The 17,508-nt window shown below is 37.5% G+C and overlaps 1 protein-coding gene across 6 annotated transcripts in view; it reads right to left on the bottom strand.

Annotated features, from left to right (window-relative positions):
- Window positions 1–17,508, bottom strand: part of ITGB3B (integrin subunit beta 3 binding protein) — a 78,042-nt gene that overhangs the window by 47,651 nt on the left and 12,883 nt on the right. For 3 of the 6 annotated variants that reach the window (XM_011764478.3, XM_011764477.3, XM_071092058.1), the window contains exon 2: window positions 12,670–12,712. The exons of 2 other annotated variants lie outside the window; for them this stretch is intronic. In XM_011764478.3, the coding sequence (XP_011762780.3) occupies window positions 12,670–12,712 (43 nt within the window). Of the gene's footprint in view, window positions 1–9,575; window positions 9,683–12,669; window positions 12,713–17,508 lie in introns of those variants that run through there. One more of the 6 variants, XM_071092067.1, reaches the window with a different exon arrangement.

Here is a 17,508-nt window from a genome sequence, read left to right as displayed (position 1 = left end):
TTCAGTAAATATGCACTTTTGTTTATCTGCCCTACTGGTACACACAAAGGCATAACCCTACTTCCGTAAGTTTTCTTTCCCTCAAGGTTGTACCAAGTTCCTCTAACTTTTCATCTCTGAAGAGGTTTAAAAGTAATCCTAGAATCGATCTGAGAATTTCCATTCTGCCATCTCCCAAACTTTGAAGGTCTTGGCCTACTTATTACTCTCCCACAAAAGGAAGAATTAAGAATACTGGGATTTGAGAGAAGACTGAGCTACTGAGAAGTCAGTACTCCTTCCACTCAGCAACGATGAGGACTACCTATGAGTCCTTTAGAAAAACAGGAAGAAAAAGTAAGAGGGCTAGTTTTGGCTAGAAAAAAGCAAGGACTCAGGATGTAAACAAAACGAGAAGGAAAGAAAGGAAGGGAGGAAGGGAGGAAGGGAGGAAGGGAGGAAGGAAGGAAGGGAGGGAGGGAGGGAAGGAGGGAGGGAGAGAAAGAAAGAGATGTTGGTGTTGGCTGGGCAGGGCGTTTCATGCCTGTTATCCCAGCACTTTGGGAAGCCAAGGCAGGAGGATTGCTTGAGCTCAGGAGTTCGAAACCAGCCTGGGCAACATGACAAAACCCTATCTCCACAAAAAGTATCAAAAAATGAGCTGGGCATAATGGTGCATGCCTGTGGTCTAGCTACTTTGGAGGCTGAAGTGGGAAGATCACTTAAACCCAGGAAGTTGAGGCTATAGTGAGCTGTGGATCACAATATATACACACAAACAAACACACACACATACAAGAAAATAGATGTCACAACCACTTCAATAATAATTTACAACTGCTGGCAGCTCATGCCTGTAATCCCAGCACTTTGGGAGGCCAAGGTGGGTGAATCGCTTGAGGCTGAGTGGGAGACCAGCCTGGCAACAAGGGGAAACCCCGTCTCTACTAAAAACACAAAAATTTGCCAGGTGTGGTGGCGCACCTGTAGTCCAGCTACTCAGGAGGCCGAGGCACGAGAATCACTTGGACCCAGGCGGCAGAGGTTGCAGTGAGCCAAGATCACGCCACCGCACTCTAGCCTGGGCGACATGGGAGATTCTGTCTCAAAAAACAAACAAACAAATAAACAAACCTGCTTGTAATATTTCCTGACTCCTTAGAGTTATTTAACACCATTTCTAAACAGAAGAAATGCCACATTCTAAGATGCTGCAATCAGTCCCGCCCAAATGCTACTGTACTTTTTATAAGGAGGTCTAATCTTGTACATTAGCAAAACTAAAATTTGGGCATCGATTTTTCTGCCTGAGAGAAAAAATCAATGTTCTCTCAATAATTTCAAATAGATATGATATTTTCCTTTCCTTCCTTCAATATCTTTCACAAATTGTAGCTTGCTTTGTCACCTTGTTTAAAGCATACACTACAAAAAATGCCTGCATTTTATTGATTTTTTTAAACCTATTATAAACAGTCTAGAAAGTACTAACGAAAAATTCTTGCAGGATAAAATATGGGGTTTAAAGGATACTTTATCATTATTTTGAACTGCCAGCCTATGCTAAAATATTTAAAACACAGATACTGTAGTGTCTGGCCAACTAGAAACAAAAGGGCAGCTAGAAGGAGATAATTCTTCATAAACTTATACTGGTTATTTAAGCTATCGGAGTGTGTCACCTAAGATAATATGCATTACTAGTACTAATTATGAAATTTACATTAGAAAACTCTAGCATTAGCTGCCTTAGAGACTTTTCATAATTTGGGCCTAAGGTTCCTAGAAGAGTACTAGATACCAACCAACTACCTTCTTTATTTTTTTGAGACAGAGTCTCGCTGGGTCCCCTGGACTGGAGTGTAGTGGCATCGTCTTGGCTCACTGCAACCTCTGCCTCCCGGGTTTAGGCGAGGTAGTTGGGATTATAGGTGCCCACCACCACGTCCGGCTAATTTGTGTATTTTTAGTAGAGACAGGGTTTCACTATGTTCACCAGGCTGGTCTCTAACTCCTGACCTCAAGTGATCTGCCCACCTTGGCCTCCCAAAGGGCTGGGATTATAGGCGTGAGATACCACATCCAGCCCCAACTACCTTCTTATCAGCTATCACAATTATCAACCTTAATGGTTCTAAAAATGTTGGGGTTTTGTTTTTATGGTAGCTATGGAGAACAGAAACATTTTGAACTTATCTTAGCGAACTTACAGGGATAGCAAGGAAAGAATATGACCAATATATTAAGAGCTACGGTACTGAATTATGCATTTGCTAAAACTCCTTGAATTATACACTCAAGATCTTTGAAATTAATAATATGCAAATTTCACCCTAACAAGAAAAATAAAATACTGGTTAAAAACATTGATGCACTGGTTTTTCTGTTTGTAGTAATTATTTTTTCACAATTTAAAGGTATTAATTTTAATAATAAAAGTATCATTACCGTCATTCTCTTACACTGTAATTTTTTTTTTCTAAGGGATGAAGTCTTTCTCTGTCACCTAGACTGAAGTGCAGTGGCACTATCACAGCTCACTGCAGCCTTGAACTCCTGGGCTCAAGCGATCCTCCCACTTTACCCTCCTGAGTAGCTGAGACTATAGGTGCGCACTACCATGCTAGCTTATTTAACAAACAAAATTTTTTTAGAGACAGGGTCTTACTACATTGCCCAGGCTTGTCCCAAATTGCTAGCCTCAAGCAATTCTCCCACCTCAGCCTCCCCCAAAGCTGGGATTACAGCCAGAAGCCACCACGCAGGCTTCCAGAGACTTTATGGTTTGGCTTTACTTTAGGCCTATGATCCTTCTTGGAATAAACTTTGCAAATAAAGTGAGATATGAAGTGCATATGAATTTTGTATATGAAATGAATTTTTTCTATATGGTTACTATTTATTAAAGACTTTCTTTTTCCCCAATGAATTGACCCAGTATTTAAAAAATGTTTAACAGATTTAATCAATTGCTAAAGATAATATAAAAATATATCCAACAACAGTATTAGAAATAAGATTTTCCAAAGAGAATGAAGAATCATGAAGTCTTTAAACAATTACACTAAAGGAAAGATAGCTGTGGTATATGGAAGGAACCGCAGACTTAAAGTTGGAAAGCCTGGGCTCACATAATGGTTTTGCTGCTCCCCAGCTATGCTATCATGGACGCACCACTTATCTGAATTTCAGTTTCCTCACTTAACGAATATATTCCCTCACTCAACTAGCAAAGAGCAAAGAAAGTAGGATGGGGCAGGTAGCGCACAGCTGGCACTGCCATGTATCTCAGGCCAGGATCCACGGCAATCACTCTCTTCCCTTGTAGAGGGAGGTGGGGGTGAGGGTGAAGGCAAAGGAATTCCAACCATGCCATTCAAGCAAAAAAAAAGTGAGGGCTTTTATGGAAAAGCTCCCTAGGACCAGGATGCTTTATTTTAGGCTCCACTCTGGGCAACCCATTTTCCTTTTGAACAAGGATATATAATATCCTATTTCATTTCCTATATCATTTCCTATACCAGAATGAAAAGATTTAGCATGAAACCAGGTTCATGGACAACACCAAGAAGCCACAACATTCTGTGGGAGGGAATCTCTCAGGTAGATCAGGGCGGGGCTTTTCCATGTGTCTACTCATAACCCATTCATGAGACAGGGAGCCGGGAACTATTCCAAGCAACGGGTATGATTATAGGCAAAAGGGGCGCTTAAGCAAACAGCTGCAGATTTGCAACTTCTAAGCTTACTCCTGCCTCATTCTGGGCCACTGTAATTTTTTTTTTTTTTTTTGAGATACAGTCTGACTCTGTTACCTAGGCTGGAGTGCAGTGGTATGATCATGGCTCACTGCAACATCTGCCTCCTGGGTTCAATTGACCCTCCCACCTCAGCCTCCTGAGTAATTGGGACTACAGGTGCATGCCACCATGCCTGGCTAATTTTTTGTACTTTTGGTAGAGACAGGGTTTTGTGATGTTGCCAGGCTGATCTCAAATTCCTGAGTTCAAGCAATCTGCCAGCCTCAGTCTCCCAAAGTGCTGGGATTACAGTTGTGAGCCACTGCACCTGGCCCTATAATTTTATTTGCTCCTTTGAACAAGTGCACCTTGCTTCTCACTTTCTCCAGGAGGCCAACTGTACTTGATGTGTGCAAATGATGTATCTTGTGCATTTTAACTTTTGTTTCCTTAATAAAAATATTTTTATATATTTTAATCTAAGGTCCTTATTTTTATACTTTGCTGTGAGGTACACAGGCAACCTCAGGGATAATTTGACAGCCGCTCCAGGTCTGCACAGCAGAAATACTTTGTGTTGTCGTTTAAATTACCACCACAAAAAAACAACTACTTGGAGTACATAGCCTATTGGACTATCTCATTTTTGTCAGTAAGGGCTGGGTTTTCTGCTGCAATGTCTTCTTAAAACTCCTCCAGCTTGATATTGTTTCTTGGGATACTTGGCTTTAGTTGATTTGTCCCATGACTTGATCTCATTTTACTGGAAGATTGGACATGAGTATGAATAGGAAGGTGGTGCTGAGAGGTTAGAGCCTGGGCCAGGTGAAAGGCCTAGAGAGGAATAAGGTTAGATAAAGCTGTCTACATATGCAATAAAGGATTCCTACGCCAAGCCTCTAATCCTAGAGTACTAGACTTGCTTCACACACCAGATCCATCCTTCACTGAGATTAAACTAAATCTACCATGCACATTGAGGTGTGTGTGTGTGTGTGTGTGTGTCAAAGTATGAGCTGGTAGGCATAGGTTTTTTAAATGAAACGCTTGTACCCATCTGTGCTGCCCAGGAATAAATGTATGAAGCAAAGACAAAAATCCTTAATTTTTCTAGCCAGGTGTGGTGGCATGTGCCTGTAGTCTTAGCTACTCGGGAGGTTGAGCTGTGAGGATCACTTGAGTCCAGGAGTTCGAGGCTGCACTGAAACATGATCATACCACTGCACACCAGTTTGGATGACAGAGTGAGATCCATACTCTAAAAAAATAAAATAAAACAAAAAATCCTTAACTTTTGAAAATTCTGGACTTAGAGACCCAGTCCCATTACCAAGGGCTTTTGTTAATACTATCTGGAGCCACTGTCCTGCATTGTTGCAGTAGTGATTGTACAGTCATAGTAGCTGAAGAGAAAGGGAGTTTCATTTACCTGCCCTACGAGCACTATAAGTTTACATCACTTTGTTCAAACAGGGCAAATAGGATGTATTGGGTGACGTGTCTCATCCTGGGTGGGAGAGTAAGAAAAGGAAGCTAAATCTAAGTATCTAAGTCACTCAGAAGCTTTTATATAGGTGCAAAACATGTACGTCAAAGTGACCACAAGATTGATTAATAAGAGATGGACAAATGTAGCTCGATGTTTACTGACAGAAACTAAAGCTCTGTGCAAGTCTCAATTCATGAAGAGGGAAGGACAGAAGGTAGGCAGAGTGTGTACCTGTCTGTTCTTTTCTTGTTCCCTTCCCCATCTTCCTGAACTGCAGGAGACTGAGCTCCCTTGGGCTCTGGTGACTTTATCACTGGGATGTGTTTATTTTATGGTCAATTTCCTGTACTCGGCACTTCTTTTCTGTTGCACTATTGTAACACATCCTGTTCCTTTCCCCCTCTTTTTCTTTTTTTTCCAAGACAATACAATGAATAAATACTTATTGGGGGAAAAAACAAAAAACAAAAAAAGATATACAATTATAAACATACGCATATCTAATAGGAGAGGCCCAAAATACATAAAACAAAAACTGGCAGAATTGGAAGGGAGAGATTGAAAATTCAACTATAATAGTTGGAAACTTCAATTCCCCACATTCAACAATGAATACAAAAACTAGACAGAAAATCAGCATGGAAACAGAAAATTTGAACAAAACTACATACCAACTAGACTTAACAGACATCTATAGAACCCTCCCCCAATAGCAGCAGAATACACATTCTTCTCAAGTGCACATAAAATCTTTGGCAGGATAACAATATGTTGGGCCACAAAACAGGTCTCAACACATTTAAAAAGATGAAAATAATACAATGTTCTCATAAAGAATGTTCTCTGGCCACATGGAATGACAATAAAAATAGCAGAAGAAAACTTAGAAAATACACAAATATGTGTAAATAAAACAATACACTGCTAAATAACCAATGGGTCAAAGAAGGAATTTTTTTAAAACTTAAAAAACACATTAAGAACAAAATGAAACAAAACATACAAAAACTTAATGGGATGTAGTGAAAGTGGTACTCAGAGGTAAATTTATAGCTGCAAATAACTATGTTAAAAGAGAGAGCTCTCAAATCAATAACCTAAGCTTCCACTGTAAGACACCAGCAAAAGAAAAGCAAACTAAACCCAAGGCAAGCAGAAGGAAAAAAAAGACAAAGAGAAAACAAATGAAATGGAGAACAAAAAACAATAGAGATCAGTGATTCCAAAAGTCAGTACCTTGAGGAGATCAACAAAATTGGTAAATCTTTAGCTAGACTGATGAAGGAAGGAAGAAAAGGAGGGAGGGAGAGTGGGAGGAAGGAAGGGATGGGGAGTCAAATTATAAAATATGGGATGAAGAAGGGATGTTATAACCGGTCTTGCAGAAATAAAAGAAATCATAAAGGGATACGATGACCAACTACATGCCAACAAATTAGATAATCTAGATGAAACAGGCAAATTTCCAGAAACATGTAACATACCAGGATTGAATTATGGGGAACTGGAAAATCTGAATAAATCAACAGCATGTAAAGACATAGAGTTAACATTCAAAAAATTTACAACAAAGAAAAGTCCAGGACCAGGTAGTCTCACTGGTGAATTCTACTAGTGTTGTTGTTGTTGTTGTTGTTGTTTTCTTGAGATGGAGTTTCACTCTTGTTGCCCAGGCTGGAGTGCAGTAGCGCAATCTCAGCTCACCGCAACCTCTGTCTCCCGGGTTCAAGCGATTCTCCTGCCTCAGCCTCCCGAGTAGCTGGGATTACAGGCATGTGCCACCACGCTGGGCTAATTTTGTATTTTTTAGTAGAGACGGGGATTTCTCCATGTTGGTCAGGCTGGTCTCGAACTCCCAGCCTCAGGTGATCTGCCTGCCTCGGCCTCCTCAAGTGCTAGGATTACAGGTGTGAGCCACTGTGCCCAGCCTTTCTACTAATGTTTAAAGAAGTGACACCAATTTTTCTCAAACTCTCAAAAAATAGGAGGAAACATTTCCTAATTCTCTGAAGCCAGTATTATCCTGACACCAGAACATTACAGACCTAAATCCCTTATAAATATAGATGTAAAAATCCTGGCAAATTGAAATTTGCAGCAAAAAAGAATTACATGTCATACACAAGCAGAATTTATCCAAGGAAAGCAAGGTTGGTTCAACATACACATATCAATCAATGTAATACATTATATTAAGAGAATAAAAGAAAAAAGCACACACGATCATCTCAATTATGCAGGAAAAGTAACTGACAAAAATCTAACATCCTTTCATGACAAAAACACTCAACAGACTAGGAATAGAACAGAATTTTCTCAATCTGATAAAAGACATGTATGAAAAACTCAGAGCTAACATCATACTTAACAATGAAAAACTGGATTATTTCCCTCTAAGATCAAGTACAAGAAAAGGATGTCTGGTCTTGCCACTTCTACTTAACATTGTTCAGGAGGTTCTGGCCAAAGAAATGAGCACGAAAAAGAAAGAAAAGGCATAGATTGGAAAAGAAGAAGTAAAACTATCCCTACTTGCAGATGACCTGATCTTATATATAGAATACCCTAAATAGGGTGGGGGACTGTGGCTCACGCCTGTAATCCCAGCACTTTGGGAGGCCGAGATGGGTGGATCACCTGAGGTCAGGAGTTCGAGACCAGCTTGACCAACATGGTGAAACTCTGTCTCTACTAAAAATACAAAAATTAGTTGGGCGTGGTTGCGTGCACCTGTAGTCCCAGGTACTTGGGAGGCTGAGGCAGAACTCCTTCAACCCAGGAGGCAGAGGTTGCAGTGAGCCGGGATTGCGCCATTGCACTCCAGCCTGGGCAACAGAGCGAGACTCCGTCTCAAAAAACAGAAAAAGGAAAATCCCCAAATTATTAATGTTAATAAATCGGTTCAGCAAGGCAGCAGGATATATGATCCATATGTAAAAATCAGTGTATTTCCATACATTAGCAGTGACTACTCTAAAAATCACATTATAAGGCCGGGCGCGGTGGCTCACGCCTGTAATCCCAGCACTTTAGGAGGCCGAGGCGGGTGGATCACAAGGTCAGGAGATCGAGACCACAGTGAAACCCCATCTCTACTAAAAATACAAAAAATGAGCCGGGCACGGTGGCGGGCGCCTGTAGTCCCAGCTACTCGGGAGGCTGGGGCAGGAGAATGGCGTGAACCCAGGAGGCAGAGCTTGCAGTGAGCCAGGATCGTGCCACTGCACTCTGGCTTGGGCGACAGAGCGAGACTCCGTCTCAAAAAAAAAAAAAAAATGACATTATAAAGCAATTCCATTGATAATAGCTTAAAAAGAATAAAATACTTAGGAATAAATTTAATCAAAAAACTCCAAGTTACATACTAAAAACTATAAAACTATTGAAAGACATTAAGCGAGATCTAAATAAATGGAAATATATCTCACGTTCATGGTTTGGATGACTTACTATTATTGTTAAGATTGCAAATTTCCCAACTGAATCTGCAAATTTGATGTAATCCTTATCAAAATTCCAATGCCTTTTTTTTTTTTTTCCAGAAGTGGACTAACTGATCCCAAAATTCATATGGAATTATGAAGGATACAGAATAGCCAAATCAATCTTGAAAAAGAACAACAAAGTTGGAGGACTCATACTTCCTGATTTCAAACTTAAAATTAAAATGTTTTTTGATCTTAGAAACTTACAGTAATGAAGACTGCATGGTAGTGGCATAAACACATACATATAGATAGACAAATGGAATTTATCTGGGCATTCTGAAATACATATATACATTTATGATCACTTGATTTTTAACAGAGGTGTCAAGTCTGTTCAATAAATGAAAAAATAGTTGTTTCAGCAAATGGTAGGGACTAGATGCATTGTTTTACATGTGGGTATCTGTTTACATATGGGTATAACCAGTAACTGGTTATATACATGCAAAAGAATGAATCTAGTCCCTACCCTTGAACCATGTACAAAAATTAACTCAAAATGGAAGACCTAAATGAAAGAGTTAATACTATAAAACTCTTAGAAACGTAGATAAAAACCTGTGTTTCCATGGATTACAAGTTTCTTGGATATGACATCAAAAGGACAATCAAAGAAAAAAATAGGTAAATTGAATCTTGAAAATATTATGCTAAATGAAAGCCAGACACAAAATTATATGACTCCATTTATATGAAATGTTCAGAAGAACATCTATAAAGACAGAAAGTAGATTAGTGATTTCTAGGGGGTGGGGGAGAGGAGGATATTGAGACTAACTGCTAATAGGTATGGGGTTTCTTTTGGGAGTGAGAGAAATGTTCTAGAATTGGAGAGATTAGGTTAGGCAATGGGAATAATCTGACTTAGAAGTGTCTTACTGCCAGGCATGGTGGCTCACACTTGTAATCCCAAGACTTTGGCAGGCCGAGATGGGCGGATTGCTTGAGCTCGGGAGTTTGATACCAGCCTGGACAACATGGTGAAACTAAAAAAAAAAAAAACAAAAAATTAGCTGGGCATAGAGGCCCGTGCCTGTAGTCCCAGCTACCCAGAAGGCTGAGGAGAGACGACTGCTTGAGTCCAGAAGGTTGAGGTTGCAGTGAGCTGTGATCACACCACTGTACTCCAGCCTGAGCAACAGAGTGAGACTCTGTCTCGGGGAAAAAAAAAAAAAAAAAAAAAGGTGTCTTACTAATAATAGTAATGGAGTACTCTTGACTGGGTATCTATATATAAATCGGCAAACCTCCTCAACAAAACCTGCACCACTACTCCTCTGGCAGGACGCCTATTGAGCTGGCCTTGGTAAGAAGCATGCTCTTCTCTTCCTAACCATAGCATCTTCTATTCTCTCTCTGAAGTGGCCAGAAAAAGACTGGGTCAAGCTGGCTTGGTATATGGCCAGGTAGCCAGTTGTCCATATAAATTCATCTGGACTGCCACTGGCAACAGTTTGTAATATATAATTCATCTTCATTCCTTAAAATCCATCTAGGAACAATGGTTGGAGAGTAACAACTCAAACAGCCCAAATACTGTAGATGATTATAAATTGGAACTTTCTTCAGCTCCTTACAACACCCAACAACTTGTGAGGTTCAGCAAATTGTGGTACTGGCAGTATACATTCTGTATATTAAAGAAAGAACACAGGGTATGGTCCATATCTCTGCTTGCCCCATTAGAAGAGGTGTATTAGTCTGTTTTCATGCTGCTGATAAAGACATACCCAAGACGGGGAAGAAAAAGAGGTTTAATTGCACTTACAGTTCCACATGGCTGGGAAGCCCTCAGAATCATGGCGGAAGGCAAAAGACACTTCTTACATGGCAGTGGCAAGAGAAAATGAGCAAGATGGAAAAGTGGAAACTCCTGATAAAACCATCCGGTCTAATGAGCCTTATTCACTACCACAAGGACAGCATGGGGGAAACCGTCCCCATGATCCAAATTATCTCCCACCAGGTCCCTCCCACAACACGTGGGAATTACGGGAGTACAATTTAAGATGAGATTTGGGTGAAGACACAGTCAAACCATATCAAGACACATAAGAAAATGGCATTTGAGCCTTGCCCAAACATCATGAAGCATTAATCTCCACAAAGATCTGCAGCTGCATTAGGACCACTGGGAGTTAGGAGTTCCAAGTATCTCTGGATATGGCCACTGCTTAGGACAAACAGGCTCCACTTCAACCAACTGGCATATAAGGGCCATCTCTTTCCCTTAGAAACCAGTCTTCCTCCTTTAGCAACATATTGGTAAGGCAAAATGACCACAAAGTTACTACTAGTTCCACTATAGCTTCACAACAATTAAGAACTCCTAAAATTGTAGGTATATATTTTGAATGTCCAATTTCCTTTTGCATGGGCTAAGGCAGCCTCAATGGGGTCATGGGCCATGTGGGTATATAACCGGAAGCCAAGTTGCTTCAGGGCTAAGTTGTTAGTAGAGTAGATGAAGTGTGTATGTAGCCACGGAGAGAAGCCCAGACTTAACACCAGAACAGAACAAAAGCTGTTAGCTCTAAGATGCAAATATAGAGCTTTAAACATATGATAAGGCAAGAGGAAAAAGCTGAAAATACCAGAAACTGGTCAGGAAATAGAAAGGCCCAAGCTAGTATGCTAGAAACCTCCTTCAGGCGGATGTGGTCATGTGGTACCAAGTTAAATCAATCGGTACTACTAAATCAGTTGGTACAAGCTTAAATCAATTTAAGTTCTGTTGAAAGGTACAGGACTGGGCCAAACATAACAATGTATTTTTCTAATACAGGATATCAGCTGTGACACTGGCTACCTTGACACATCTTCATCTGAAGAAAAAATACATAGAAACCCTGCTATGATGACAATTTACTTCATGAAGAGAATGGGTTCTGAAACGGTCATTCTTTTCCATTTAAACAAAGTTACCATCTCCCAAAGAACAGCTTTGGGGCAGGAAAGAACAGTATTTCATTTCAAGCTGGACTACTCATCTACCAAAATACCATTCTGACCAAAGAAACAGATGCAGAATTATAGTCACAGCTGCATTCTGCACAGAACAAGTTGGATAATGGTATTCTAAATTGCTAATTATACTGTTAATGATTTTTTTAGTGTCATTGCAGTACTTTGCCACCTTTGTTTAAAAATTTTTAAAAAGCATGTAGCAAGTTTTCTAAATGGTAAATTTCTGTTTTGTTAAATACCAGTGAGTCTTCCAAAGAAAAATTCCATATAAAACCCATTTATTGAAATGGCATTCATATGTGAATTTGGAGGAGCCTATTTATTGACTAGCTATTTGTTTTAATTTACTTTCTCACCAATTTACCTGCATTTAAGATTACTGAGGTCATAAGTATCTCAGTATTAGTGTTTCTATCTAGATCCATAGTTGGTATGAAAAAATAATAAAGTAACATATGTCATGATATGCTGGCACTGGGAATGTGCTACAACTCAATTTACAAAAAGTAATGGCAACAGTACAATTTAATTTTCATTGTGATAACCGTGGTGCTATTTATTACAGTGTTAGTATTATGCTGTTTAATCCATGCCAGCATAGCTGAGGAAGGTAATTACATTTTTGATATAAAAATGCTACTAATGTTTTCATTTCATTTTAGCAGATTATAGTATGCAGATTAAAAGTACTGTCATTGTCCTATATTATTTCTTGTACATTTAAGTGGCAGACTATTTTTTTCCACAAATAGTGAATTAATTTCTACTAAATTATTTCATTAAGGTTTTTAAATAATTAATTTGCTTCTTAACTAAACACCTCAAGCAGGCCAGAAACTTCCACATATTAGATTTACAAAAACTAAAATATCTTATATGCAGAAAATGGTGTACCAATCACAATTACATCACATCGTGTCTTGATAATTTTAATATTTAACAAGGTAAATTAGTAGTTAAAAATTGAAAACCAATCTTATGCAATGACTTTTAAGCAAATACTTACATTTTCTTCTAACAGATCATCCAATTTCAGTGATCTTTTAACACTACAAACAAAAAATTTAAAGAAATTTTAGATTGGACATGCTTTATTTAAAGTAGCCCAATAATTAAGGGAAAGATATATAAACGAAGATTCTAAGTTAGTTCTGCCAACCCATTTTTATATTATTTATTAAAGCAGAATACCATATGAAGAAAGCAATTATTTATGATGACAGGTTTGATTCTAATTGCATATCTCTAAATGGGATCATAATTAAATATTTAAATGAGTTACTTTTAAAAATATATGCAGTTATATATACAAGGACTGCCATACAATTTAAACATGTCATATTATAAAAGGTCTTATAAAAGTTAGTATGTTTGTCCGCTTTAAAATACCACTATTACAATATCATATATAAGAGCAAAATAATTTATACACTTTCAGTGGAGATGTTGAAAGTATAGTACAGAAACAGTGCACTAGGTGTTAAAGGTATGAGCATGGTGAAAAAAAGTTTTGCACATTATTCTAGCTTTAAACATGATTCAGTGCAACCAGACTATGACTTAACTGAGGAACAGATGCTCTATGTCTTTATAAGTCCCCAATCCATAAGAAACTATTTTTTGTTTCCTTCACTAAACTGATTCAGGAATATGCCAGGCTCTCTGTGTGCAAAATCTGTTCTGCTAAACTGGATGCCCAGCTGTTGGTGACAATGCTTAGAAAGGGAAGCGGAATATTTATAATACTTTATTTCATACAGCTGTCTTCTAAAGAGCAGTCATCAACATTTTATTGAATGCAGACTAAATGTTCAAAGGAGAAAAAGGTCAATATAAATTAAAACTAGTTTTCTCAGTGACAAACGCAGTGTTAAAAGTATTTTCTTGATTCTTGAGAAATAGAATTAAAATATTAAAGAATTAAGTGCATAAAGCAAAAAGATTGTACTATATTGTATTACAGAAATCCCCCAAAAGTTTGTATTGATCTTAGAAAATGACTATTCATACATAACTATTGATTTACAAAGGACAGGAATAAGAAAAAATAGAAGGGATGGTCAATCTAAGAAAATCATTGAACAGTAAATATTAAGTACAAAAACAATCTATCTAAAAGGAGATTATTTTGCTACTATATCCACATTAGCTTATCACAACATTATTTCTTGAGATTAAATTGGTTTAAAGAATTATTTATGCTTTTAGAAATCCACTTAATATCAATTTAATCTGATTTCCCAATGAGTCAAGAAGAAAACAGAGGTACAAACAAATTAAAATGCAGATAATTTTTTAAAATTTATATTTAGCTTTGGAATACATATCGCCGTATTTGGGTATGTAAGATGTTCTGGTATTTATAACACTTCAAAAATAGAAATTAGGCCAGGCGTGGTGGCTCACGCCTGTAATCCCAGCACTTTGGAAGGCTGAGGTGGATCACCTGATGTCAGGAGTTCGAGACCAGCCTAACGTAGTGAAACACCGTCTGTACTAAAAGTACAAAATAATTAGCCTGGTGTGGTGGTGCATGCCTGTAATCCCAGCTACTCCCAAGGCTGAGGCAGGAGAATCGCTTGAACCAGGGAGGCAGAGGTTGCAGTGAACCAAAATCGTGCCATTGCACTCCAGACTGGGCAACAGGAGCAAAACTGTCTCCAAAAAAGAAAAAAAAAAAAGAAATTAAAAAACTAAAGTTAAACAGTACAGCATTTCTTACCCTTGGTTCTAAATGCTATTAAGATGCAACACTATACTTCAGAAGGAGACAAATTCCATCCTGCTATTAACTGTTCAAAATATTGCTTTATTATCAATGGGTAATTCTTAGGGAAAGTAACTAAACGTTTGCTTTTAAAAAGTTTACAGATTAGGCCCCAGGTTGATCTAAGAAACCCAAGGAAATAAGTAAAAAATAGAAAACAAGAAAGTAAGCTGAGTTAAAACAGGCTGTCATCTCCCACTTTATGTTTGGTGACAATCTAAAAATATTATTTGAGGGTAGTGTAGTATTAAGATAAATCAGACATCTAATAACCAAAAGTTATAATACTTAAAATAATCCTTAAAAGATATAATAGACAAGACTAGAAGAAATCTAAGAAATCACTTAGTTCAGCCAATAGGGAAAATAGTTTGTGCAACTTGCCACCTGTCACACATCTTGAGGGAGAGAAACTCAGATCTCAGGTCCTGTGCGTAATAAATCTTTATTGAGTTGAGGGGAAGGGAATTAAAGAAGGGGAAAGAAGAGCAAATCCACTACAGAGTTTATGACCATCTATTCTTAACATTTAATTACAATTGGGCCCAACCACTCTTTTACAACTAACACAATCATAAGAATATACTAAATTGATTAGTTTACTGTTAGTAGGAATAGAGGAGACGGATGAAACACATGAAGGAAAAATAGGTAAAATTTGATTAGATATATGGGATATTTTCCTAAAATATTTACTCTTTTGTTACTAGTATTAGCTAACAAAAGTGGTATCTTTCTGGTAGTTCTGTAAAGTTGTAAAGCAGCTCCTGTGGCTACGATCTTGATTTTAAAAAGTGGGCACACAAAATTGGACAAAGGACTTGAATATACATTTCTCCAAAGAGATATACTAATGACCAATAAGCACATGAAAAGATGCTCAACATCTCTAATCACTAGGGAAATGCAAATCAGAACCACAATGAAATATTACTTCACAACCTATTAGGATGGCTACTATTTAAAAAAAAAAAAAGTGTTGGTGAGGATGTAGAGAAACCAGAATCCCTGTGCACTGCTGGTGGGAATGTAAAATGGTTCAGCAGCTATGGAAAACAGTATGGCAATTCCTCAAAGAATTAAAAATAGAATTACCATATGATTCCATGATTCCACTTCCAAAAATAATTGAAAGCTGGGACACAAACAGATATTTGTACACCAATGTTTATAGCAGCATTGCTCACAATAGCCAAAAAGTAGAAAAGCAACCCAAATATCTACTGACAGATGAACAGATAAACAAAATGTGATATATACATAAAACAAAACCTTATTCAGCTTTAAAAACAAGAAATGAAATTTGACATGTGCTACAACATGGATGAACCTTGAAGACATTATGCTAAGTAAAATAAGCCAGTCACAAAAGGACAAATATTGTATGATTCCAAACATAGGAGAGTAGTCAAATTCATGAAGACAAAAAATAGAACGGTGGTTGCAGGGGCTAGAAGGAGTGAGGAATGGGAAATTACTGTTTAATGGATACAGAGTTTCAGTTTTACAAGATGAAAAAAATTCTAGAGATGAATGGTGGTGATGGTTGCACAACAAGGTAAATATTCTCAATGTCACTGAATTGGACACCTAGAAAATGATTGAAATAGTAAATTTTGTTATGTATAATTTAGCACAATTTAAAAATAGATAATTATTTAAAAGATATCTATCTATTGTGTCCTAATTACCTCCCTCTTACAGGTAACATCTCTGTGGGTGACTTCTAACTTCCAACTTACCCAAATTTCCACCTATGCCCATAATTTACAAGTTATATTCTATTTCTAGGAATACTAGGTTTAGATTCACTGGGATCAAAATTCTGGTTGCTACCAGAATTACTGCTGTTGAGAATTTTAAAAAATATAAAACATTTGACATGCAATTTTACATATAGAGTAACTATGTCTGTATAATTATATTATTCTCTAAGACTGTCCTCCTGTTTTTTATTTAGCTTAACACATGGTAGTATCCTGAATAGGATTATCTGGTTTATCAGAACAGAACAAGTAGATGAGTTTTATTATACAATGTTATTGACTAACATAAGTTACAATATTAAAGACATTATTCTAGGAAAAAAAACCCCTATCATTTGATTCCTAATAAAAAACCAGGAATGACACTCAGAAGATCACAAAATTATATGATTTGAGGTTCTCTTATAGAACTTTTAAAACATTAGTTTAAATACAATTTTGAATAGCAGGACTGAGGGGAGGAATGGGGGGGTAAAGAATAAGCTTAGTAAAGTGGTTAAGACTCAGGGAGCCTTCATATTACGCCAAATTCTTCCCTAAGGTTGGGCAAATCACATAATCTCACTAAGCTTCATAAAGTTGACAGTAATACTGGCCTGTAAAGTAGTAAGAAATTTCTGAGTGGAAGATAAAAATATCACTGAGTATTTCAGTGCTTCCATTTACTCCACACTATAATAGAGATGATAATATTGCCAGCTACAACTTCACAGGAGTGGTTAGAGGATTACTGAGTATGCTTGTGAGATTCTTAGAAATCCTTTGATGAAAGGCAATGGCCAAATTCATATCCCATGTGACTCCTTAAATGTAAACTGAGATATGTGAAATGATTTATTTTCCATTCTATGTATGGGAATGAGCAAAGAAGGGAGAAGAATCTATTATCCTTTCTGCATTCTCCTTTTCATTCAAGCCTATGCTTTTTGTGTTCAAATTAATAACAGTAATAGCCACTAATACTGTTATTAATCATTCATTTAGATGCTTTCATATTGACAATATTGTTATTAAGTACTGTCACATACATACATAGAAAGGAAGGACATAAGTATGTCCTTTGTAAGAGTCTCTATTGAAAGCACTCAGGTCTATCAGAATTAAAAATGGTAGATGGGTGATAGACATTTTTCTGTACAAATTTTATTTCACAACATAAACATAATAACAAAAAACTAACAATGATATCTACCACACCTTTGAGATTCCAACAGAATCATCTCTAAGAAGTTTCTACTGACACTGTCCTGTTTGCACTAGGGAAGCTTCAACTCTACTAAACAGCACTTGTGCATGACCCTCTCACCAAACT

This window comes from Macaca nemestrina, chromosome 1 (assembly GCF_043159975.1).
Source record: "Macaca nemestrina isolate mMacNem1 chromosome 1, mMacNem.hap1, whole genome shotgun sequence".
Taxonomy (NCBI): domain Eukaryota; kingdom Metazoa; phylum Chordata; class Mammalia; order Primates; family Cercopithecidae; genus Macaca; species Macaca nemestrina.
The sequence above is the reverse complement of the archived record's forward strand: the minus strand, read 5'-3'. Positions and strand labels throughout refer to the sequence as shown.